Source organism: Carassius gibelio, chromosome A21 (genome assembly GCF_023724105.1).
Source record: "Carassius gibelio isolate Cgi1373 ecotype wild population from Czech Republic chromosome A21, carGib1.2-hapl.c, whole genome shotgun sequence".
Lineage (NCBI taxonomy): Eukaryota > Metazoa > Chordata > Actinopteri > Cypriniformes > Cyprinidae > Carassius > Carassius gibelio.
Genome location: NC_068391.1, coordinates 16,083,193 through 16,107,825, shown reverse-complemented (window position 1 = coordinate 16,107,825; position 24,633 = coordinate 16,083,193). Strand labels below are relative to the sequence as shown.

The window sequence follows — 24,633 nt, the reverse complement described above, 5'->3', positions numbered from 1 at the left end:
GATGCCGTTCCCGAGGCGGCGCCCGCTGTTGTTCCGGAGGCCGAGGCGGTGACCGAGGCCGTTCTCGATGTGGTGACTGAGGCGGTGCCCGAGGCCGTTCCAGAGGCGGTGCCCGAGGCCGTTCCAGAGGCAGTGCCCGAAGCAGAGGTGTCTCACATCTCCACAGGCAGTCTTAAGTCAAGTCAGGTGCCCATTTACTGTTCAGAGTTGAGTCAGTTCCCGGTTGACCCTCCGGAGTCGAGTCAGGTGTTCGTGGACCCTCCAGAGTCAGGGCTAGTCACCGATGGCCTTCCAGAGTCAGGGCTAGTCACCGATGGCCTTCCAGAGTCAGGGCTAGTCACCGATGGCCTTCCAGAGTCAGGGCTAGTCACCGATGGCCTTCCAGAGTCAGGACTAGTCACCGATGGCCTTTCAGAGTCAGGGCTAGTCACTATTGACCTTTCAGAGTCGAGTCAGGTTCCCATGAACTCTCCAGAGACAAGGCTAGTCACCGGTGATCTTCGAGGACTGAGTCAAGTAACCGGTGATCTTCGTCCTCCCATGGGGTCGGCCACAAGAATGTGGTGGTCTTCCGCTCAGCCCTGGGGGACTCCGGCCTCGACCGCGAGGACGTGGTGGTCTTCCGCTCCGCCCTGGGGGACTCTGGCCTTGACTACGAGGATGTGGTGGTCTTCCGCTCCGCCCTGGGGGGTCTTCTGCCATGACCACATGGGTTTGATGGCCCTCTGTTCCGCCCGGGTGGGCATCACCTAATGTCCTCCATTTACCCATGTTTTTGTTTTCATTTGTTTGTCTATTTTCCTCCTTTGGACCTGGCCCTCCGTCCCTCCCCTTAGTTTTTCCTCCGCCGGTCCACCACCCTCCTGGACTCCTTGTTTTGTGTTTCACCTCTCCTGCTTCTGCCTCGCCATTCCATCTGGTTGTTCCGTCTCTGTTTTCTTCCATTTTACCTGGTTGTCCTGTCTTTGTCTCTACATTCCACCTGGTTGTTTGTCTCTGTTTTCTGACCCTCCGTCCCTCCCCCTAGTCCGCCGCCGCTTCACCTCCCTCCTACCTCCTTTTTCTGTTGGGTTTTCCGGGGTTTCAGGTGGAGCATCTGGGAGCTGCTCTGTAGGGGAGGGGGTAATGTCATGCTGTCAGTCTCTGTTTTCCTGGGTGTCCCCTAGTGAGCTCACTTCTCCTTAGGCACTTCACCATAGGCACTTTAATTCCGCTAGTCTGGTCATGTCGTCACAGTAATTGCACTCCAATTAAATCGCACAGGTGCTGACAATCCTTTGTCATTAGTCTCCCTATATAGAGCTGTCTTTCTCTGTTGTCTGTATGGAGTCCTTATCCTATGTGTCTATGCTCTCGTCTCCCGAGACTTCACCTACCTTCTCGTTCCTCCGAGTTTCCCGTTTCATCCGGTTTTCTTTTGGTTTGTTTGTCTATCAAGACTGTTTATTTTGTATTTACCCTTCTGTTAATAAAACCCATACCTTGCTATTGGATCCTGCCCTCTCCGTGTGTTTATCCTAAACCCAACCGTCACAATAATAGACATTACGCTTCCGCAAATATATAAATGTCCGAAAACATGTCCGAGCACCAGTAAATGATCACTTAGGGTTGACCTTTAAATCCGTCTCAAGGTAACTAAGTGCTGTGCGTTTTTCAGCTCACAGCCAGTAAACTCTGCTTTTCCTGTTAAACTCTGTAACTTCTCAAATCGCCTCTGGCACTGTGACAGTGTGTAGTAAGGCTATGTTTGTGTTTTTTGCTTGTTTATCCTTTGTTTTTTTATATTATGAATTGTTCCACAGGTGAATGAGATTTATCAGGACAGCTCCCTGGGTGCCCATATTAATGTTGTCCTGGTTAGAATCATGATGCTCTGCTCCTACAAGGTAAGACAGCATCAGCTAGCTTCCTTCACCAGTAGCTGGCCAACAGAGATTGTATTGAAGTATATATTTTGTTTCACCACTGTAGCCAAGAAAGTTTCAAAGTTGGGTTTTTGAATTTATTTTGTAATGGATGTAACAATTTTGTAATTTTGTATTCATACAAAAAAAACAATTTTGTAGTCATACAAAGTGGTCCCAAAGTTCAATCCAGCAGGTTTAAGTTTCTTTATTATTTGGGCCACTTTTGATTTTTACTAATAAAAGATTAAAATTATTTAGACCTCTAAAATCAAACTTTCGAAAATTACAGAAGATTTCTCTTGAAAACACCCGGTCAAAATGATACAGTAACTCAGAAATTATAGAAATGTATGAATTAAAAGTAAGTAGAAATTATTATAACATGAATCAATTTGGCTTAAAGGGGTAATATAATGCAATTTAACATTTTCCTTTCTCTTTGGAGTGTTACAAGTTGTTTGTGCATAGATAGGATCCCTAAAGTTGCAAAGACTAAATTCTCAAATCCATAAAAAGATATTCTTTATAAAGTTAAGACTGAACGCAACACATAAAAAGACAGTATACGTCATTATAATCAGTAATTATGTCCCCACTGGATGCAACAAAAGCCTCGTTTGTAATGGGTTTTATTGATGTTGCCTCGTCAAATCTAGACACAGCAACACAGTAAGGTGAGGGGCTTAACATTTCCGTCACACGCTTGAGGATAGATGGCCAATCAGCATGCACCTCGCTTTTCAGAACGCTGAGCTTTGTAAAAATTGACACGTTTCAGAAAGGCAGGCCATAGAGTAGAAACAATAATATACATTATGTGGAAAATAATATTTCCACTTAAACACATTGCATTACACCAAATACACAACATATTTTTTAGCAACGTCATATGACCCCTTTAAGCTTTCTAATACTCTATGTAAAATAAATTAGATTTTGATCAAGTCCTCTTTTTTTCTTGGATTCTACAATGGTTTCTAAATTCAAAAAACTAAATAAAAAATGTGTCAGTTAATGGTGTCATGTATTAACCTATGATTTGTGTTGGTTTTGTCAGTCCATGAGTTTGATTGAGCTGGGCAATGCTGCTCAGAGTCTGGAGAATGTCTGTCGCTGGGCCTTCCTGCAGCAAAAAGAGGACAAGAATGATGCAGAATACCACGATCATGCCATTTTCCTCACCCGACAAGAGTTTGGGCCCACTGGCATGCAAGGTAATACTTTTGAAACTCCATGAATTTACATGTAAACATAACATGATGCATGTACAGTACATTAACAATCTCAGATATGCAGACCAATTGAAATTGGTGTAACTGGAATAATAAATTGCAAACTTACCACAATTTAATGCAGCATAAATCGCTGACAACGATTTATCTTCCTTCTCTTTGCAGGTTATGCTCCTGTTACAGGAATGTGTCACCCTGTGAGAAGTTGCACTCTGAACCATGAGGATGGCTTCTCGTCAGCTTTTGTTGTGGCCCATGAGACAGGACATGTGTGAGAAAAACTTTATTAAAATTTCCACCATAATATGCCACCACTGAACATTGTTGAAGAAGCTCGAGCCCCAAGTTAATCATAATTTAAAGTAGTTCAACTACTAGTAGTTCAACCAAAACCACTACCGTATTTTCTGGATTATAGTCAGGTGCGACTTATTTATCAAAATTAATTTGACATGAATTGCTTAATAACGCAATGCTCTACCAATTGAGCTACAGGAACATTATATAATACATTGGATAAAAATATACATAATATATTATTTGTTACATACATGCTTTCCCTCACCCACATTTCCATTCAGCACAGAAGATAACTGCATAGAGTTAGTGCATTTTTTTTTTTTATATTCAGACTGGGGATGGAGCATGATGGCCAGGCGAATGAATGTGGGGATGAGGTTCCAATGGGCAGTATAATGGCTCCTCTGGTTCAAGCAGCCTTCCACCGCTTTCATTGGTCCCGATGCAGTCAACAGGAGCTCAGGCGATACCTCAAGTGAGTTACTTGGTTTTGGTGGCTTCCTGCTTTGTAACATATGAATATATTCTATTATTCATCTGGTTCCTTGATTACAAATTCTAAGATAGTACTATAACTCATGCAGTACATATGACTGTCTCCGTGACGACCCCTTTGATCATGAGTGGCCCACTCTACCCCAGTTGCCTGGTCTGCATTACTCTATGGATGACCAGTGCCGCTTTGATTTCGGCATGGGCTACATGATGTGCACTGCGGTAAGTGAAAGAGAGACTTCGTTACTCCAGCCAACCTGACATGCCATCTCACTCCACATTCAACCACATCAACTAGTTAGGTTAATAGTTAGTAAACCTGGTAATGCAGCATACTGGGTTCAAGTTAGGATAATGAGATAATACTAAAAATATCATAATTTTTATGTAAATAAAGTTTAACTTTTTAAAAATTTCAAACAGAGAAAATACAGCAGCAGAATATGGGTGTCAGTCCTGTGTTTGAGTCCTTAATATGGTTATGTTTACACACAGTATCATTATTAACAGGAATCGACAACCACATTCTATAACCGAACTCACACTCATACATTTTCAGGACTCATGCTCTCAGAAAACTTGCTGGGCTAATGGAACAAGACTAGACAGCTAGCTGTCTATAAGATCATACACTGCGAGAGTGGCTCTGCACTTGTCTACCATGTGTTACAGGTTTTCATCAACTTACAGAGATGCAGATATGAGCTGTGTGTCATCTGAAGGTTTACATCCAGTCACTGTTGTTCTCCACTGGAGGTGCTCCCTTCAGTTTTTTGTTCTATGCATAACTCAAATGCTCACAGCTCGATTGGACACTGTCTTGTCAAAGGTACTGCCCCAGTGACAGCTTCTGTACCTATTTTTTCTAAAAGTGTAGGGAATACTGACTTGACTCCCATTGCACATTCATACAGACAGTATTCAAAACGCTACTGCAAGCCGCTGTGTGAACGGGACATTTCGAGAATCACACCTGCAAGTAAATGTGGTTGTCAATCCCAAAAACTGACAGTGTGAACGTAGCTTTAATAAAATTACGAATATTAAAGATTTTGCACTGTATTTCTAGGTGACTAATCAGATGTAATCAAATTATTACATTGCTAATGTAACTATTTATAGAGACAATCATACAGTATGTCTTTTGAAACAACACTGCCCAGATGCTCTTTGGATTATTCTTAAATCATTCTGGAGATAAAAATCATCAGATTTCAGTTCTTCTTGTTTATCTAAAATTGTTATGGTAACCATATAATAATAATAATAATAATATATATATATATATATATATATATATATATATATATATATATATATATATATATATATATATATATATATATATATAAAATTAAGTTGTGTAAGTCATAATTTATATTTGTATCCTTTTATTTATTTTCTTAAATATCTAAATTTTGTTTTGTTATGTTTTATTATTTTTTAATCATTTTTCTTTAAAATTTTAATCATTATTTGTCTGATTTACATATTAATTATTATTTTTAAACTATTAATGATTCACTTTTTAGTAATCAATTATTCTCGTAGATGCATTTCTCATGTACAGCATGTTCGTACTTTCAGTATTTTTAAGGATCGTATACCTGGAAACGAATTTCTAAAATGAAATAAGATTTTACCCATTGTTATCAATGGTTTCCTGTTATGAAAAGTAAAATAAAGATTTGTTTAAAAATGTGATACATTTTAAAATAATGCAAAATAGAAAAAAATATATATTTCTGGACTGCTGGACCCCACTTTCAGCATGTTCTATAATAAGAAATCATGTTGTTTAAGCAGGTGCAAGCAGGTAATTAATCTGTAAACAATAAAATCTCTGAAAACTATTTAAAAACACTTTTTTTAAAAAAAAAAACAAGACTTCTCCCAATTTTCCCATTTCTCTGCCAGTATACGGCCATGTAATCTGGGCTGGTCACATGGTCTGTGTATATGAATGCGAGCATGACTGTTTCTTTTAGTACAGCACCTACGATCCTTGCAAGCAGCTGTGGTGCAGCCACCCCGAGAACCCTTTCTTCTGCAAGACCAAGAAGGGCCCTCCTATCGATGGGACCAAGTGTGCAGCAGGAAAGGTTAGATCTTATACTCAGAACATGAGCATATACCCAGAACTATACTATAACTGAATACTAACTATAACTGATACTATTTTTCTTTTAAAACATTAGTCACATTTAAATCTAGACTCAAAACTCATCTGTTTAGCTGTGCATTTATTAAACGAGCACTGTGCGATGTCCGAACCGATTGCACTGTTTTTTACGTATTCACTGTATTTTATGTAAAATAATTTTCTATTTTTAACTGTTTTAAATTAATTTAAAATAAGTCAATTTTTAAATAATTTCCTACGTTTTTTTATTATTCTTCTTCTTCATGATTATTTTACTTTCTTTTATGTTAAGCACTATGAATTGCCATTGTGTACGAAATGTGCTATATAAATAAACTTTCCTTGCTTTTTATTTTCTCCCTCTCTCTTTATTTCTCTAGCAATGTTTTAAGGGTCACTGTATCAAGCTTACGCCAGACATTCTCAGGCAGGACGGCCACTGGGGTCAGTGGACCAAGTTTGGTTCCTGTTCTCGTACCTGTGGTGGTGGAGTACAGTTCCGCACTCGTGAGTGTAACAACCCAAGGTGAGTGTCTTCAAATCGGTGAAAACGTTTTTTTCATCTTCTCACATTTCTCCTTTGACTTGAACAAATCTATTCTGTTGTAGTCCAGCCAACGGGGGACGCACTTGTTATGGAAACAACTATGAGTTCCAGCTCTGCAACATGGAAGAGTGTGCAAAGGCCCTAGCTGACTTTAGAGAGGAGCAGTGCGAGATGTGGAACCCTCACTTTGAGCATGAGGGCACCAAACACCATTGGCTGCCCTACGAGCATCCTGAACGTGAGAAATTACCTGATTTATTTAGTGTTATTTATTTCCACACCATTTTTGTTCAGTCTCATTTTATGCTGGTGAAAAAGACATTGGAACAGTCACATGGCTTTGTATTTTTCATTTTAATACTTCTTTGCTGCCCAAGCCTTTATGGGGCTCTAAGCTGAGTTTTAATTTGGGTGGCCCCTCATTGCCACCAATATGACGGATTATTGTCAATGCTTGATTTGTCTTGCATAGTAATTCATGGCAGCTTTCACTGGCCAAGGCCCGACCATGAGTAAAGATGGGTATCGTTAAGGTTTTAAAGGTTTTACTACTCTTACCAATACTGCTTAACGGTCCGGTACTTTAACGTTATTCTTATCGGTACTTTGTGTTGTGTGTGTGTGTGTGTGTGTTTTTTTTAAGAATTTGATTTGATTTATTTAATTATATCAAGAAAGCCTTACAGTTAACATAAAAACAAAAAGGCATCAGATACAATCGAGGATAAAAACACAATAAAGTCCAGGACTTATTTCCATTGTGGTCCTCAATAACAAGTTGAGAACAGAATTACTATTTCTTTATTTTTTTTATGTAAAATTAATAATACGCTTGTCTTGGACCAGAGGTGTTAGGAGGAGTTGGTTGGTTCATAGTAGCTGCAGCTTAAAAAAAAAAAAAATCTCTCTCTCTCTCTCTCTCTCTCTCTCTCTCTCTATATATATATATATATATATATATATATATATATAATAAAAAGGTTGCAAAATGTGGCAATTGGCTATTTTGTAAACTAACTTGAGGTGCTGTGCATTTAAGTTAGCCAAATAAATGTTTACATTTACATACTGATTTTTCCTTATTTGGAATTTTAAAAGCAAGTAGACAATATGTTGATTTCATTCTCATTTTTCCCAAAAGAAATCAACTGAATTTCTACGTAAGGTTAGCAAACCAGGGAGATTTTACATTTGTTTTAAATGACGTGAAAAAAGTTGATTCAACGATTTTAGCATACATACCTGTGGTAGATCGGGCAACAACCAGAGATGAGCTAGCTAGGCAGGTGATACACATAATGCACTTTTGAAAGATGCTTTGACAGATTGGTTGTGTTTCAGCCCTTACATGCAAATATTGTTTTGCACTTATGACAACGAGGGTTGTCAGCATTAACTCTAGTGAAGTATAACCACACTTTGGAATGTTTTGCTCTCTCTGCCATCGTCACTCTTTGTATTAAGCGGGAGTTTTCCTTATGCGTGTACCACGCTCGTTCTTGTTGTGTGTGTGTGACTCACACAGAAAGCCTCCGCGGCGCGCATGCGAGTTCTTTCAGATCTCACAGACAAACGTCTTAATATGATCGCAAATTAGAAATGTTTGGTAAGATAAAATGTGCACGATAATATTAAGCAAATCTCTTCGCCATCGTCACTCTTTATTATTAAGCAGGAGTTTACGTACAGTTAATGCATGTGCGTGCGCTCGTTGTGGTGTGTGTGTGTGTGTGTGACTGACAGACAGCCTCTGCAGCGTGCATGAGAGTTCACGCAGATCTCACGGACAAACGTCTTAATATGATCGCACTTTAGAAATGTTTGGCGAGATTAAATGTGCACGACAACAAGCAAAAATACATAGTACATTTTTTTTCCTCCAGTACCGAAAGCAGAACCGATACCGTCAGATCTTACTGATAGTACGGTCTTTCATAATTTAGCCCCGGGGCCAGTTTAATACCGGGTTTCAGTACCCATCGCTAACCATGAGGCCGTTTGACAGACATGTCAAACAACCACTCACAGTTAGTTTTGCGGCATGGAAATGTCGCCACAATAACAGGCCGGTGTGTAAAACTCTCAAACATATTTTAAACATTATATGCCGAGAACTTTAAATATTTCACATACTTTTGAAAATCCAGCATTTAGTTGATCCTGATAAGAGCTTGTCATCACAGTTGTAAACACAGCACCTTTCTTGTTTCGGTAGACTGGTTTGAAGCCACAGAATTTTTGTTTAAAGATGAAACGTAAAAGGACGCTACACACACGTCTCGCAGAAATCCTGTGGCATTTAACCAATCTGATGATGACATCATCGCATGAACGCTCCTGAAGTGTTTCTAGTTTTTAGCTAATGGTCCGTGGGCATGACATCTGAGGCTGAGACTAATGCTTGATTATAAGTATTTCACAAAAAAAAAAAAAAATCAAGCTGTCATTTCATGTGTAAGGGTATGTAGTTTACAGTTGCTTGAAAGTGCAGATGATTGCTTTCATTCCGATAAGCTTGCTGCTCAACATTCAAATACGTATGCAATGCACTTCAAATACCCTCCACCTTGCCCAGCTCCACCTGTATAGATCTCCTATGGGGTCATTTAATCTACAGTATACTATGTTATATTTGTAATTTCATATAGGCTAAGTTATATGTGTTACGGAAAACCACAGGAAGCTGAGGAATAACAGAAAGACACACAAGCAGAGGCACAAGCAGAGGAGCAGGTAGTGCTGGGTAGAGTGATATGGAGTATGGCAGTGATGAAGTGATCCGTAGTACCAGGGTAGAGACGTCAAAGGAGGGAGGTGTACCTCACACACGCACGGAGATGGGTGGGAAATTCAGGAGATCGCTGGAGAGAGGTAAGAAGAGATAGAGTTAGTCCTTAGAGTTAGCATACAGGTAAGACCTTGTTGCAAACGAGACCGGACGCTGACTGATTGCGTGTGTGGTATTTGAAGTGCAAAGGTGATTGGATGATGATGAGGGTCAGGTGGAAGTGCTCAGTACTCAGTTGAGGGCCTGCGTTGTGAATGAGTGGAGGTGGAACCTGGCGTGTTTGTAACAGTACCCCCCTTCCCCACGTCCCGCTCCTGAGGGCCGAGGACCTCGACGACATGGTGGACGTCCTCCTCCTCTGGGAGCAGGCTGGTTAGGATGACTGGAGTGGAAGGTGTTTAGTAAGTTTGGATCCAGGATGTCATTGCGTGGGACCCATGAACATCCTCTGGACCATATCCTGCCCAGTCCACTAGGTATTCAAGTTGTCCACCACGCCGCCGGGAGTCCAGGATGTCTCTTACTTCATAGGCAGCACCGTCTTCTAGGAGGAGTGTGGGGGGGGGGGGGCTTCGGCTTCACCAGGTTCTGTGGAGGGAGAAACAGAGGGATGGTGAGGTTTCAGGAGAGACACATGGAAAGTGGGGTGAATCCGGTACTCAGGTGGTAATTGTAGTTTGTAAGTGACCAGATTGATCTGCTCAAGGATGGTGAATGGGCCAATGAATCTGGGACTTAGCTTGCGGCAGAGCAGGCACAGGCGGATGTAGAGGTGGACAGCCAGACCTTCTGACCGGGTTGGTATGTAGGAGCCTTGGATCGGCGAAGGTCGGCTGTCATTCTGCGCACACGTAGGGCCCGCTGGAGTTGGTGGTTGGCTGTGTCCCAGACCCTCTCGCTCTCCCAGAACCAGTAGTCGATGACGGGGACATCCGAGGGTTCACCTGACAAGGGGAAGTGGCACACACTGGAATGGAGTAGGTTGTCGCAGGGAGTTCTGTGCATACTCGGCCCACCCTAGGATCTGGTTCCAGGAGTTCTGGTGGCCGAGACAGAAGGTATGGAGGAAGCGTCCAATCTCCTGAACCTTCCTCTCTGTCTGCCCGTTCGATTGTGGATGGTATCCGGAGGACAGACTGATGGCCACACCTCGGAGTGAATGGAATGCCTTCCATAACCGGGAGATGAACTGAGGACCTCTGTCTTAGACAATGTCTTCTGGGATGCTGAAGTACCTGAAGACATGGTTAAATAATAACTCGGCTGTTTCCATGGTCGTGGGCAGATTGTTCAGGGGGAGAAGACGACATTACTTAGAAAATGACTCAGGTAATGGGGCTGATGATGACCTTTTTTGGGATAATGGTTTTGGGTTCCTCTAGATTTTCTCCGGGGGCGTGACACCGGGACAGGGCATCAGCCTTCACGTTCTTTGCCCCTGGGCGATACGAGATGGTAAAGTGGAAGCGGGTGTAGAATAGTGCCCAGCAGGCTTGTCTCGGATTTAACCTCTTGGCGACCCGAATATACTCTAGGTTCTTGTGGTCCCTGAGAACCAGAAAGGGGTGTTTGGCTCCCTCCAGCCAATGCCTCCATTCTTCCAGGGCCAACTTGATGGCCAACAGCTCATGGTTGCCAATGTCATAATTGAACTCCGCCAGGTTGAGCTTCCGGGAGAAGAAGGTGCATGGGTGGAGGCGACTGGGATTCCCCTGCTGCTGAGATAAGACCGCTCTCACTCCAGTAGAAGAGGGGTCGACTTCAACGACGAAGGGTCGGTCGGGTTCAGGATGGACCAGGAGTGGAGCGGTTGTAAATGCCTTCTTGAGGGAGTTGAAGGCCTCTGTGGTGGCTGGAGTTCAAGAGAGTGATTTTGGCTTATTTTGGAGGAGACTAGTGAGAGGGCTGGTGATGACACTGTAGTTCTGGATGAACCGTCTGTAGAAATTGGCCTTCCCCTCGTCCATCTGGATGCCACTGCTGTTGATGTTGTAACCAAGGAATTGCACTGAGGGCTGATGGAAGGAGCATTTCTCGGCCTTGAGGTAGAGCTTAAAGGCCCTCAGGCATTGCAGGACCTCCACAACATTGCGACGATGTTCCGCTAGGCACCTGGAGTAAATGAGGAAATCATCAATGTAGACGAGGACAAACTTATGGAGGAACTCCCAGAGCAACTCATGGATAAAATCCTGGAAGATGTAGGGAGCGTTAACAAGTCCATATGGCATCATGCAGTACTCATATTGGCCAGTATGGGTTATGAAGGCAGTTTTCCACACGTCCCCCTCTCGTATCTGGATGAGGTTATAGGCGCTGCGGAGGTCCAACTTGGTGAAGACAGTGGCACCACTGAGATGTTCCAGGGCAGCTGGGACGAGGGGAAGTGGATATCGGAATTTGACGGTTATGTTGTTAAGAGCCTGATAATCGATACAGGGTCGTAAGCCTCCATCCTTTTTTTTCTGATGAAGAAAAGCAACAGCTTGTCAGCATTTGCAGCGCCAGGTGGTAACAACGTTCAATGGTGTGGCTCTTTGCATAGGATCCCTAATGTCGTCACAACATAACTCACAGTGACTGATAGATAAGAAATGTCTTGATTAAATATGTACCCCTCTTAAAGGAACACTTTTTTTAAATGTTCCAACTCCCCTAGAGTAAAACAGTTGAGTTTTACCATTTTCGAATCCATTCAGTCGATCTCCAGGTCTGGTGGTAGCACTTTTAATTTATCTTCGCATAGATTAGATTAGATTAGATTAGACTAGATTCAACTTTATTGTCACTGCACAAGTAGGTACAAGGCAATGGAATGCAGTTAGCATCTAACCAGAAGTGCAATAAGCAGTAAGTACAGAATATACAAGGTCTATAATATGTACAATAACTATACAAATAAGTATTATGGACATAATTTACAGATTTTAAATACTATTAGCATGATATACAGATAGGTGTACTATGAACATACTGTGCAGATGGAATATGTAAAAGTGTACGTACACTATAGGCAGAACTATGAACATATGAACATAATTACACTATTGCAATGGACAGTATTTGTGTGGTGTGGGGGGTCTTGAGGGGTGTCAGAGGGCAGAGTTCAGCAAGGAGGCTGTTCCTGAATCTTGTGGTCCTTGTCCGGAGGCTCCTGAAGCACCTCCCGGAGGGCAGGAGGTTAAACAGTCTGTGGTCAGGGTTAGAGGAGTCCTTGAGAATGCTGCGAGCTCGACGTAGACAGCCTTTCCTCTGGATGTCCTCAAGAGCAGGAAGTGGTGTCCCTGTAATGTGTTGGGCAGTTTTCACCACCCTCTGCAGTGCCTTGCGGTCAGCCACTGAGCAGTTCCCATACCAGACTGTGATGCAACTGGTCAGGATGCTCTCAATTGCACATCGGTAGAAGTTCACCAGGATGGATGAAGACAGCTGATTCCTCTTCAGTGTCATGAGGAAGAAAAGGTGCTGGTGAGCCTTCTTGACCGGGCTGGAGGTGTTTGTGGCCCAGGACAGTTCCTCCAAGATGGTGGTTCCCAAGAACTTGAAGCTGGAGACACGTTCAACAACCATCCCGTTAATGTGCATGGGGTCATGCGTGCTTCCTTTCTTCTTCCTGAAGTCCACAATGAGCTCCTTAGTCTTATTGGTGTTAAGGAGCAGGTTATTGTCAGCGCACCATGTGGCCAGGTGCTGTACCTCTTCCCTGTAGGCATACTCATCGTTGTCTGTGATGAGGCCAATCACCGTGGTGTCATCTGCAAACTTAATGATGGAGTTGGATCCATGCACAGGCTTGCAGTCGTGGGTCTAAAGGGAGTAGAGGAATGGTCTCAGCACACAGCCCTGTGGTACGCCAGTGTGATGGTGGTGGAGTGGGTGTGGCCTGACTGAACATGCTGAGGCCTGTTGGTCAGAAAGTCCATAATCCAGTTGCAGAGGGAGGTGTTAATGTCCAGGTCTCCAAGTTTTGTGGTCAGCTTGGAGGGAATGATGGTGTTAAATGCTGAACTGAAGTCAACAAATAACATCCTAACATATGTGTTGTTATGGTCCAGGTGTGTGAGTGCAGAGTGCAGCACTGTGCATACTGCATCCTCTGCATAGAAGAGTTTCTGCATAGAGAGCATATAAGAGCTTCTCTCTTTTTCCTATTTGAAACTTGACTCTTCTGTAGCTACATCATGTACTAAGACCGACGGAAAATGAAAAGCTTCAATTTTCTAGGCTGTTTTGGCTAGGAAATATACTCACTTTCTGCCGTAATTGTTTAAAAAAATACAATAAAATCAATACATCAATTCCATGAATTCAAAAGCATGCACAAATGTATGTCTGTGCTAGAACTACAAATATGAATTGCATAAATTTGTCTGTGGTCTGTTTTTTTTTGGACAGCTGAAGAAAGATGTCAACTGTACTGCCAGTCTAAAGAGACAGGAGACGTGATATCCATGAAAAGAATGGTGCATGATGGCACACGTTGTTCCTACAAAGACCCTTACAGCGTGTGTGTGCGTGGGGAATGTGAGGTAAAGGTTATTCAAACACACCCACACAAACCATCCTTCACTGAAGTTCATCTTCAAATACCATATAATGAATAATATCAGGCCTAATCAGATATCTGAGGCCTTTCCGCTCCTCACTGCCAGGTAAATTGTTGATTTGCTAGAATAGGATGCTGTCTTCACTGTTCTGTGTTTAGTTCTGTTATCGGTGGAATGCATGACTGCTGAGTCCTTTGAGCAAGGCAGATTGATGAAGAACATGCTTAGATATCAATGTTTTACTAGTGGAATTAAAAGATGAAGTGCATGTGTGAATATATATGAATATAATTTCTGTTAATCGGGTCAGTTTATCTAAAGTCAGCACTTCTATGTCTCTATATATTCTTGGATCTTATAAATCCTGCTCTCTGCACAGAAAGTGGGCTGTGACAATGTTATAGCCTCGGAGCTAGAGGACGATAAGTGTGGCGTGTGTGGAGGAGACAATGCCACGTGCAAGATTGTCAAAGGAAATTTCACCCGCAGCACGAGGAAACCAGGTGAGCTCCATGAACAGGTCTCCATGAACAGGTTTTCAACCCAGATTCATTTAAAAATTTTAGTCACATAATTTCAAATCTCAACGTTCCTTTGGCTCAGTCGTAGAGCATTGTGTTAGCAGTGTAAAAGGTTGTGGTTTCAAGTGCCAGGGAATACATGTTAGGTTAAAAAAAATGTATATCCAAAATGCACTGTAAGTGACTTTGGATAAAATGTCTGCTAAATGTATTTTTATTTTTTGTGAATTGTCTTCTTAGGTTTTCTGAAGATCCTGGAGATTCCTAGAGGAGCACGCCACATACAGATCCATGAATTCAAAGGAACTCCACATGTTATAGGTATAAATCCCATATACTGTAGTAGTTAGAAACTCCTTTGTTATTGATGGAGAGATTAGGACTTCTCCTGGTACTGAGAACATTAGGAGCTCCAGCTCAGTGACCATGAAGCACCTTAGCTACTTAGAAGTATCTAAGATCCTTGTTTTTGTCTCACTGGGTACATGAATTGGACTTCATACAGTTAAGAGTGTTCCTGTAGCTAAAGTGGTAGAGCATTGCATTAACAAGCGCAAGGTCGTGGGTTCTATTTTCAGGGAACACATGATAGGTAAAAAGGATTACCCAGAATGCACTGTAAGCCGCTTTGGATCAAAGTGTCTGCTAAATGCATACATTTATTTTTTTATTTAATTTTTACTAATGTTAAATTGTCCTCTGCTAGTGGTGAAGAACCAGGCTACAGATCATATCTTTCTGAATGACGAGGGTGATTTTCCTGAGTCACGTACAGTAATTGAAAAAGGTGTGGCGTGGGAGTACACTAACAATGATGACATGGAGACGGTCCAGACCAACGGACCACTCAAATATGGAGTCCTCATTATGGTGAGAATGAGCATTATATCAGCCAAAGATAAAGAACTAAACCTAAACAGCTTTCAGGGTAAATAAGGGCAGTATGTGTATGTCTAGTAGTGGTTAGGTATGGTTCACCAAGAATTGAAAATTCAGTGATTACTTACTCAACCTGGGGTTGTTCCAATGGTGTTTGCCCTTCTTTTTCAGACCATGTATGAAGAAATGTTTAAAAACGTCCTACTCGCACTCAGCCATAATCTGGCAGTAAATATTGACAAGTATCGGGGTTTAAAATCAAATGCAAAAGTATCACAAAATGGTCCCATGCAACACCTATCATACATTTCAGTGTTCTGAGGGTAAACTGAGGGTGTTCTGAGGGTTTGGTGAAAAAAAAAGCTAAATTTAATGTAGTATTTAAAGTGTACATCGGATCCAAAATTCACTTTTGCATGGTGTTTGCACAATGACAATTACACAAGCACCCTGCCATGATAAAAATGAATTAATTCCTTTTTCTTTAATCCCCAAAAACCAAAACAGTTATCATGACATCATACTGCTCAGGCCCCGCCCATAACTGTTGACAGACTGTCCCGTATTAGCATATTTCCACCCACAGCAAGTTCTAAGCTGTCTGCAATAAGAGTATTCATTTTCTCCCGACATCAGAGCTACTGATGAAACAGTAGAATAGTTTTGTTTTTGATGGTAACATGCCACCGAATCCTATAAAAAACAGAAAAGGGGTGAGCTGAGCAGAACCTCATTGTCATTTATAGAGACATGTATCGAAACATGTCAAATGAAGTTTTTTTATTTCCTTTTTTTCTTGATACGTTTTATGCTGGGTGCTATCCACTACTATTTTATGGAGAAGCACATGCCATGTATTTTTTTTTTTTTATCCTTTTGTGGCCCAAAAAAAAGAAGAAGAGGAAGAAGAAGGGATGCAGCATTAAAATAACGCCAGGTTGATTAAACAATGGCTTCATTTTCATCTTTGGGTAAACTATTAAAAATTAAGGTTAAATCACAAGATACCAATAAGGACAATTAACAGAATGTATTTTTAAAGAGTAACATGCTCAACCAATATAAAACATCTTCTCCAGGTCCAGTCTCAGAGCATTTCTAAAGTCACGCTTTCATACAAATACATCCTGCCAGAAGATCCGCTCTCTTCAATGGAGAACTCCCTGCCTCAGGACGACACAGTTTACTTCGAGTGGGCTCTCAGGAAGTGGTCGCATTGCTCCAAGCCATGTGGCGGAGGTACACATCAGTATATAAGAACTGGCTATTCCTCCTCACTAAATAAAATAATTAATTTCTTCAAAATAAATATTAATTATCCCAAACTTTTAAAAGGTAATGTATGCTTATGTGTAATTCATAATAAAAAGTATTGTATTATTATTATTATTATTATTATTATTATTATTATTATTATTATTATTATTATTATTCCTTAAACTGCATTTTCTACATTCTGTATTCTGTTGAGAAAAATGGCTAAAAGAATTTAATCCTTAGTTCAACTCTGAATGTGCACAACCATGACAGACATGAGTTTTGAGTGAAACTTGGATCAGTGGTAGGAGACAACAGCTTGTATTGTGGCATTTTGTCTGTTTGTCTGGCTTGTAGGAAAACAGTACACACGTTTTGGGTGCCGAAGGAAGTCGGATGGCAAAATGGTACACCGTACACTCTGTGCCAACATACCCAAACCTCGCGCCATCAGTCGAGCTTGCAACCAGAAGGAGTGCTCAGAACCAATGTAAGCAAATGTGGTTCGCCATGTGGTAGTCTGCAAACCACTATCATACAATTGTACCATTAATGTCTAAATGAGTGATTGATGATGGTGTAAGGGTATGAGGGGTAAGTGAACAAATGTGTTTAAATGTGTCTAATGTATTTCAGCTGGGTGACAGGAGAATGGGAGGAGTGCAGTAAATCATGTGGAAAAACTGGTTCTCAGACCCGACCCGTGCACTGTGTGAGACCTGAACTGGACGGTTCATACAAAGCCGTCAATGCTAAGCACTGCAATGATGACCGGCCTGAAGGGCGACGACCCTGTAATCGTCACCTATGCCCTGCACTGTGGAGAACTGGGCCTTGGTCTCAAGTGAGTTTGAGTGAGATTAAAGTTTAAGAGTTGGACATTTCATTTTTCATGCACATTTTGACATTCAGATTACCTTTATCTAACACACACATAAAGTTAATCTTTAAAAACATTTTGATTAATGTGTCCCATTTGATAACACTATTAAATCACAAACCAGATATCCATTTTTCATAATGTATATTATGGTATTATAAAGATATGCCAAAATTCAAAATCAATAATTGATTTTAGTGTTTACTGCTTTTTTATATATATTAGATTTAAAAAAGTATTAAAATTATAATGGTAATATTGTTTATTTATTAATTATTGGGCATGACATTAAAATTATCATCAAACATCTTATTGGACCGAATATCAAGGATATTCTAAAAGAGAGAACCTTGTATCAGCATCTGTATCAGTTGCTGTATTTTGCTTGTAGTATAGGTTTATCAATGTTATCTTGTTATTGCGTCCCATTCTGCTAATATATATGTTTTTATGTTCTTCGTGTGTGTGCAGTGCTCAGTGACCTGTGGTAATGGGACTCAGGAGCGGCAAGTCCTGTGCAGCACCCCTGATAATGCCATCGGCATCTGCATGGACACCAAGCCTGAGAGCATCAGATCATGTCCACTTGCTCCGTGTCCAAGTAAGTGTCCGAATTCACTTAAGACCCTTTCAAAACCCAAATAACATAATGATATAAATAATGTTCTTAAATCCTCTCTTAACTCCCAGATGACAGAGGGAACTTCCTCATCCAGTGGCTCTCCAGAGCAAACCCCGAGTTCCCAGCTCCGAAGATCTCCTCAAGTAAACGTCCCATCTCCAGTCATCAGCCTGCTGTGTTTTGCATGGCCGCTCATTCCTGGACCCTGCCTCTCTCTCTTATGCTATGGCTCTGTTACACTCTGTCCTGACCGCTTCTCTGTCCCTCTCAGAGTCTTCACTTTTCCTTCATCCGAGGGAATTCTTCAGGCTTTTTCTTTCCTCTGCCCTTGTTCGCTCTGTATGTGGTTTTATACAGGGCTGAAGGCTAAACACGGCCATAAATTGCATTGAAAGAGGGCAGTAAGTGCCTGTGCAGAAGGAGCCTTGTTTGGAAAAGCTGTGGTGGTTGTGCTACGTCAGTCAATATGAATATGACTGTTGTAACGACGTCCAGGGTGAATCATTCAACAAACCCCTCTGTATGAGGGAGTTGGTCCTCTACTGTCGGTTACTGCATTTCAGTCAGTTTGTCAATTAAATACATATATAAGATGAGCATAAAAAATCTATCACTAAAATGACAATGTGGGCCATAATTTGAATCTGTTTTGACTGTTAAATGTCATTTATGTTCATACATATTCTCTTGAAAAATGGTTTAAGAACTCCGAAGGAATTATGAAAAAGCAACTTTTACAGAGCATTTTATTTTTTACCCTTTTTTTCTATACATTGACATAAAAAGACTAGAATGGTAAGGTGGTGCACGCTTTAACACTATGAACATTTATTTTATAAATCAGTTGCGTGTCGATGTTTGACGTCCTTTTGAAGGATACAAAATACCTCATGCTTCTGCTCACATCAGACTTTTTTGCCTTATTTTAGGTTGAAGTGGTGCAGGTTTACGTTTGCATGCCCACCAAATTTCGAAAAAGAGGCAGCTAAAGAAAAGAAGAACAACGAATATGGATGTTTACAGCTAAGCAAGTGTAGACAGTTGCCGCTCCTCAGATCTTCGGTTATATCATGGTCTCTCACTGCTGTATGATTGTAAATCTGTGGAAAGATGAAGCTACAGGCTACTGCAGACAATGTCAAAAGGCCTTTTTTTAGAAACTCTACAGCAATCATGTGTATATATTAAATGGCGTTGAACATACTTAGTAACGTTAATGACTGTTATCTCTTACACCAGTAACAAAAGTAATATATTGTATTTATCTATGGAAAGTAATGATACATATAAAGTATATATCATGTTTAAAACAATATTTAAGGTTATAATGATATTTTAAAGGACTATAAAGTATATGACTGTGTGTGTCTGTGCACGCGCGCGTGTGTCTGTGTGTGTGTGTGTGTGTGTGTGTGTGTGTGTGTGTGTGTGTGGTCGTGAGGTCCTGCTGTTTTTTAATGGGAATGGCTGTTCATCTGAGTAACTGAAATCAATGTGACAGGGTCCAGACTGATAACCCTCTTTTACTTACCACACAACACTAGCTTTACAAATAAAAGCACCTAACATTTGTAAAGAATGTTCTTCCAGCCCATTCTGGAATTACATATTCAAAGCACCTTGCATCTGGACTTATTAGTAATTAAAACTAGTTTAAACTGATATCAAATGGAGTGATGAAGGCAGTGTTTGGCCTGTAGTCAGATCTCCGCTGAATGCTGGGCCCTGTACGTCTCATTTGGCACAGCTCTTTCATTTCAGAGCGTAGCATTTCCTTACATTACGTGCAGTTACTTTACGTGATTGGTTACATGTAATACAGGATGTGCCATTTCCATTTTTATAACTATACTCCTCAAAATTGTCTGTTTTTCAATGGATTTGATGGTGTTGAAACATTTTACCAAAGTGTTACTAAACTGTGAATGGTGTGACATTTCAAATCAGTTTACATTGTACTGAGAAAAGTTGTATGTGTTGTCTTGTACATGCTCTATATTTGACAGGAAGTCTCTGTGTAACTAATGTGGTTTCTTGTCGGCTGTGTTTATGGGAATAAAGGGTCAAGTAATACATTGAATACTTAAATCCTGGTTTGCTCAGACTAACTGCATTTCACATTTCCCTCTTTTCCTAGTGTTCTGCTTTGTTCACTTTAATATTTTTTTATTGTTTTCTTGTTATTTTATTATTACATTTTATTATGTCATGTACACACTACCTCACACACAAAAATACATTAAAAAAATGTAAACTTATTTTGCAATTTAAAATGTTTTTCTTTTTTAATGTAGTTTAAAATATAAGTTATAAACAACAGTGTGTGTGTGGGTGTGGGTGTGTGTGTGTGTGTGTGTATATGTATATATATATATATATACACACACACACACACACACATATATATATATATATATATATATATATATATATATACACACACACACACACACACATATATATATATATATATATATATATATATATATATATATATATATATATATATATATATATACACACACACACACACACACACACACACACACACATATATATATATATATATATATATATATATATATATATATATATATATATATATTATTATTATTATTATTTTTATTTTTTTTCTTTATCCTATTATTTCGTTGAACTCGATAACTATCTGCCAGGGTGCATGCATGATTCTTTCTTTATTCATATTTTTTTTTTACATTATTAATATTTTACATTTGTTATCTTATTTTTTTCTAATTTCATTCGTATGATTTCCCCATTATTGTACTGACATCATTAACTCCACACTATGCATCCTGTTGATTTATCTTTCAGGATCCCGCTGTAAAGGAGACAGGTCTGTGTTCTGTCGGATGGAGGTTCTCAGTAAGTACTGCTCCAATCCGGGCTACTGGCAGATGTGCTGCAAGTCCTGCAAAGAGGGCAACTACACCTCTGAATTCAACCTGACGAGACCCAGGATGTACACTCCCGTAACTCCCACTGCAACAGCTCCTGTTCTCACAACACTGCTATACAGGACCTCACAGAAGCCTGGAACCACCATCACACCATCATTCAGCAGATGGAGAAACATCACCACTGAGCCCACATCTTGGGGCTACACAACCACCGTGAACCCAATAACCCTAAAACCAGGAACCACAGTCCCTTTTACCATTGGTTCTATCACTGTGCACACTAAACATCCCAGCATACTTGACTACGAAGAGGAAACCAGCACACCCTTCTACGAGGACGAAGCCTGGAGCGATATCTCAACCGAACACTTTTCAGAATCCGAATCATCAGAGTTTGCAGAGCCTTGGCCAACCACTCCACAATATACAAGCACACTTGAGAATAAAAACATCGGGACAACGTTTCTGACAAGGCTACAGGTGAATGTCACTGCAACAAGCCCTCCTGCCATAATCAATCTCCATCGGTCAGAAGACAAGAAGGAGAATAACTCCATCGACGTGTCCTACAGGATTGCCAGTCCAAACGAAGTCATGCTCAACCACTTTGTCCCCAGAAAGCGAGCGCCGTTCCGTGAGAAAACAAATAATAAAAGAATTCAAGAACTCCTTGCAGAGAAAAGACAAGACTTCCTGCTTCAAAGACTGAAACGTAAACCAGGAGACTGATGCATTTCCTTTTCTTTATCCCTGTGGTATTTTGTAAGTATATTTTTCAGTGGTCTTACGGCCTCAACACTCTTTCTTGGCACTTGCAATCATTCAAGAGGAAATAACCTCAGTTCTCAATCTTTCATGTAGTAGCTCTTCAATGCAACTAACCAGAATGAAAAATTACCCTAGTCGAGGCTTTTTTTTTTTTTTTGAGGATGACATCTTTCCAGGGGTTTACCACATTTGGCTACTTTATTGGGGTGAATACAGGGGCGCATTAAGCTTCTGTTGTGAAGATCTGACAGTTTAAGCTTAAGCCAGGCACATACTGTATGATTTGTCCAGTCCTCTACAATTTTTGTACATGATCCCAATGAGATCTTTGGTATGTCACAATGTCACAGCACATTGTGTGATGTGAGCAGTCAGACTGTTTGATACACATCCAGGATTTTGGTTCCAGTGTTGCTGCTGACAGCATACGAGTGGTCACTAGAGATGGTCTGGCTTGTTGGTTTTAGTTTAGTTTTGGTCATCTGGTGAGGCTGGCAGATCAGCTAAACCAGCTGAATACCATATTGACCAGACTGAGAGACCAGCTTAAATTAAATGTAAAAAAAAAAAATTAATGATTTTTTTTTTTAGCAGGTCTAATGTTTTTTTCTTTTTTTTTCAACAATAGAATGATTTTTCAACATCTGGTTTATCTTGTCCAAACTTTTCAAGTAAACTTGCTTTAAATCTTTATTACATTAGCGTATAAATATATCAAGGTAACTGCCCAAGAAGTTGTGGTCACATTAGCCAAATTTCAGCTAATATAGTGTAGCGCTGTGTGAAGCAAAGGTCACACAAAAGTCACTTTCAAACCAAGTAGCTTTCTGTTGATCAGTGTGGTGAATCCAGCTTGAGAAATGGCCATTTGGGAAATCTTTCACCACTACATGGAATTCCAGATTGCCTTGATTGGATTTCTGTTGAAATGACTGGATTTCACCCGTGAAAATTTGCAACAACAATGGTATTTGACTGCATCTTAAATGTGACTGCACCTCAACTCTAGATATTACAAAACTTATGTTGAAAAATAATGTGTTCAGAAATATTCTCCTAAATGAACAAATGTAAATCAGCTAGATGCAGCATAATGTAATGGAAAATAGTTCTCGCTTAAGCAATATGCTGAATAAACAGCAAGATGCATCGCACCAGGCAAATATGTCGCAGTGTTTACATGGGGAAAAAACTACACGGACGCTAGTGTGAACAACCCATTAGGATGACTGCTGTAGGATTGCTGACATTTTGGAACTAAATATTAATTCTGTAACCACATGACTATTTCTTGCTAAAAAGCAGTCTTCTTTCTTAATAAATGTGCAGATCTGAATCCCTTCGTAAATGTTGTAAATATGAACTAGAATTTATTTTTGTATTTATTGAAGTACATGTCCTTTCTTCCACAGCCGTTGTTTTTTTGTTTTTGTTTTTAGAACACTTTGTGCATGCGGCATGAGTGACAATCCTAACACATATCCAAGAGCCAATACTATGATAACTCCTCCGCATTCAGAGCACTGTACTGAGAAATCAGTGTATTTTAAAAATGCAGTGGACATATGCGTTCTTCATTTATGGCTTTTTACATTCTAGATTCAAAGGGTACAAGTGGATGTCTACATTCTTGATTCATCCCATTCTTGACTTAATAAAGCTGCAGATGAACTACCAGTGTTGGTCTTATTCCAGCTTTGGTTAAAAAAAAAAACGTTTGGAGAAGTGATTTGAAGTAGAAACCAACTAAAGGCCACAAGATGGCAGTGCTTCTCTCTATCAGTTTTTTCTGGTTCTGCAACGTTTAAAAAGTACTAAAGTTTTTTTCTTTAGTATGATGCAAGTCGTCTTGATTTTAATCCCTCCAAGTTTCAACTTCCTGAAATGATTTGTCTCAGTGTACTAAATGTTTAAACTGCCATTATGATGGTCACATACAGATTATTTTATAAGTAAAACAACAGTTTAACTGGCAATTTAGTGGCATTTTCTTTTAACTACTTTGTTTTCCTTCTATTGGGTAGTGAAGGTCTCAAAGTTACTGTTTTCCAAATTAAGCAATTTTGTTTCTGTAGACAAATGAAATGATGAAGGTCTGCTTTTTTGTTTTTTGTTTGTTTTTGCTGCAAATTCAACATGACTATCAAAGTTTCAGTGCTGCTGACTACAATAGACTTTAGATTTATTATAATAGGCACATGCTTTTGTAATTAATTATGTACATTTTGTATTTAAACTAAGAATATCACAATGATAATGTCCTTTACCAGAGCTGACACTCCCCCGTTCTTGCAAGATAAGAAAAAATAACAGTTCTACAACCAAATTAATTTTAAGGATACAATAATAGCAGCTTCCTTCTGAGTATGCATGCATGATTCATAACCAATTGTAAATATGACCAAAAAAAATATTAAATATTATTATACAGCACACTATTTACATGTTTTAAATTGTAGATTGTTAATTAAGTACATCATTTTGTATGGATCCTCCTGCATATAGAACATCAACAGGAATGTTCCGACAGGCTTCCAACTCCCATACAGTATATGCAAAACATTTAAAACAAACAAATCCATACATGTCATTAAATTAATATTTCATGACCATATTTCTTACCAGAGAAAGCAGCACTGAAACTTTAATGGTCTCTCCATTGCGTGTCCTGCTCTGCTGAAGTTGACTCTGTCTTAAAAATTCCTGAATAATTGAACAATTATCTCCCTTCAACTAACTCACACTTCTGCACTTCTGGTTTTATATGTTTTATATAACCGCATTGTGTATGAGTTCCTTAAAATCAACCCTTAAAACATCTGG

At 40.0% G+C, this 24,633-nt stretch overlaps 1 protein-coding gene across 1 annotated transcript in view; it reads left to right on the top strand.

Annotated features, from left to right (window-relative positions):
• The window catches only part of LOC127941719 (A disintegrin and metalloproteinase with thrombospondin motifs 2), a 76,793-nt gene extending 53,306 nt beyond the window's left edge, over positions 1-23,487 (top strand). Inside the window, exons 5-22 of the mRNA XM_052537079.1 lie at positions 1,806-1,889; positions 2,968-3,124; positions 3,308-3,413; positions 3,774-3,917; positions 4,027-4,159; positions 5,926-6,039; positions 6,461-6,606; positions 6,690-6,865; positions 13,811-13,944; positions 14,342-14,465; positions 14,724-14,804; positions 15,190-15,353; positions 16,442-16,601; positions 16,977-17,109; positions 17,256-17,463; positions 17,971-18,100; positions 18,190-18,264; positions 20,957-23,487. Of these exons, the coding sequence (XP_052393039.1) occupies positions 1,806-1,889; positions 2,968-3,124; positions 3,308-3,413; positions 3,774-3,917; positions 4,027-4,159; positions 5,926-6,039; positions 6,461-6,606; positions 6,690-6,865; positions 13,811-13,944; positions 14,342-14,465; positions 14,724-14,804; positions 15,190-15,353; positions 16,442-16,601; positions 16,977-17,109; positions 17,256-17,463; positions 17,971-18,100; positions 18,190-18,264; positions 20,957-21,771 (3,084 nt within the window). The 3' untranslated portion in view covers positions 21,772-23,487. The remainder of the gene's footprint in view (positions 1-1,805; positions 1,890-2,967; positions 3,125-3,307; positions 3,414-3,773; positions 3,918-4,026; positions 4,160-5,925; positions 6,040-6,460; positions 6,607-6,689; positions 6,866-13,810; positions 13,945-14,341; positions 14,466-14,723; positions 14,805-15,189; positions 15,354-16,441; positions 16,602-16,976; positions 17,110-17,255; positions 17,464-17,970; positions 18,101-18,189; positions 18,265-20,956) is intronic.
• Positions 23,488-24,633: the final 1,146 nt, after the last annotated feature.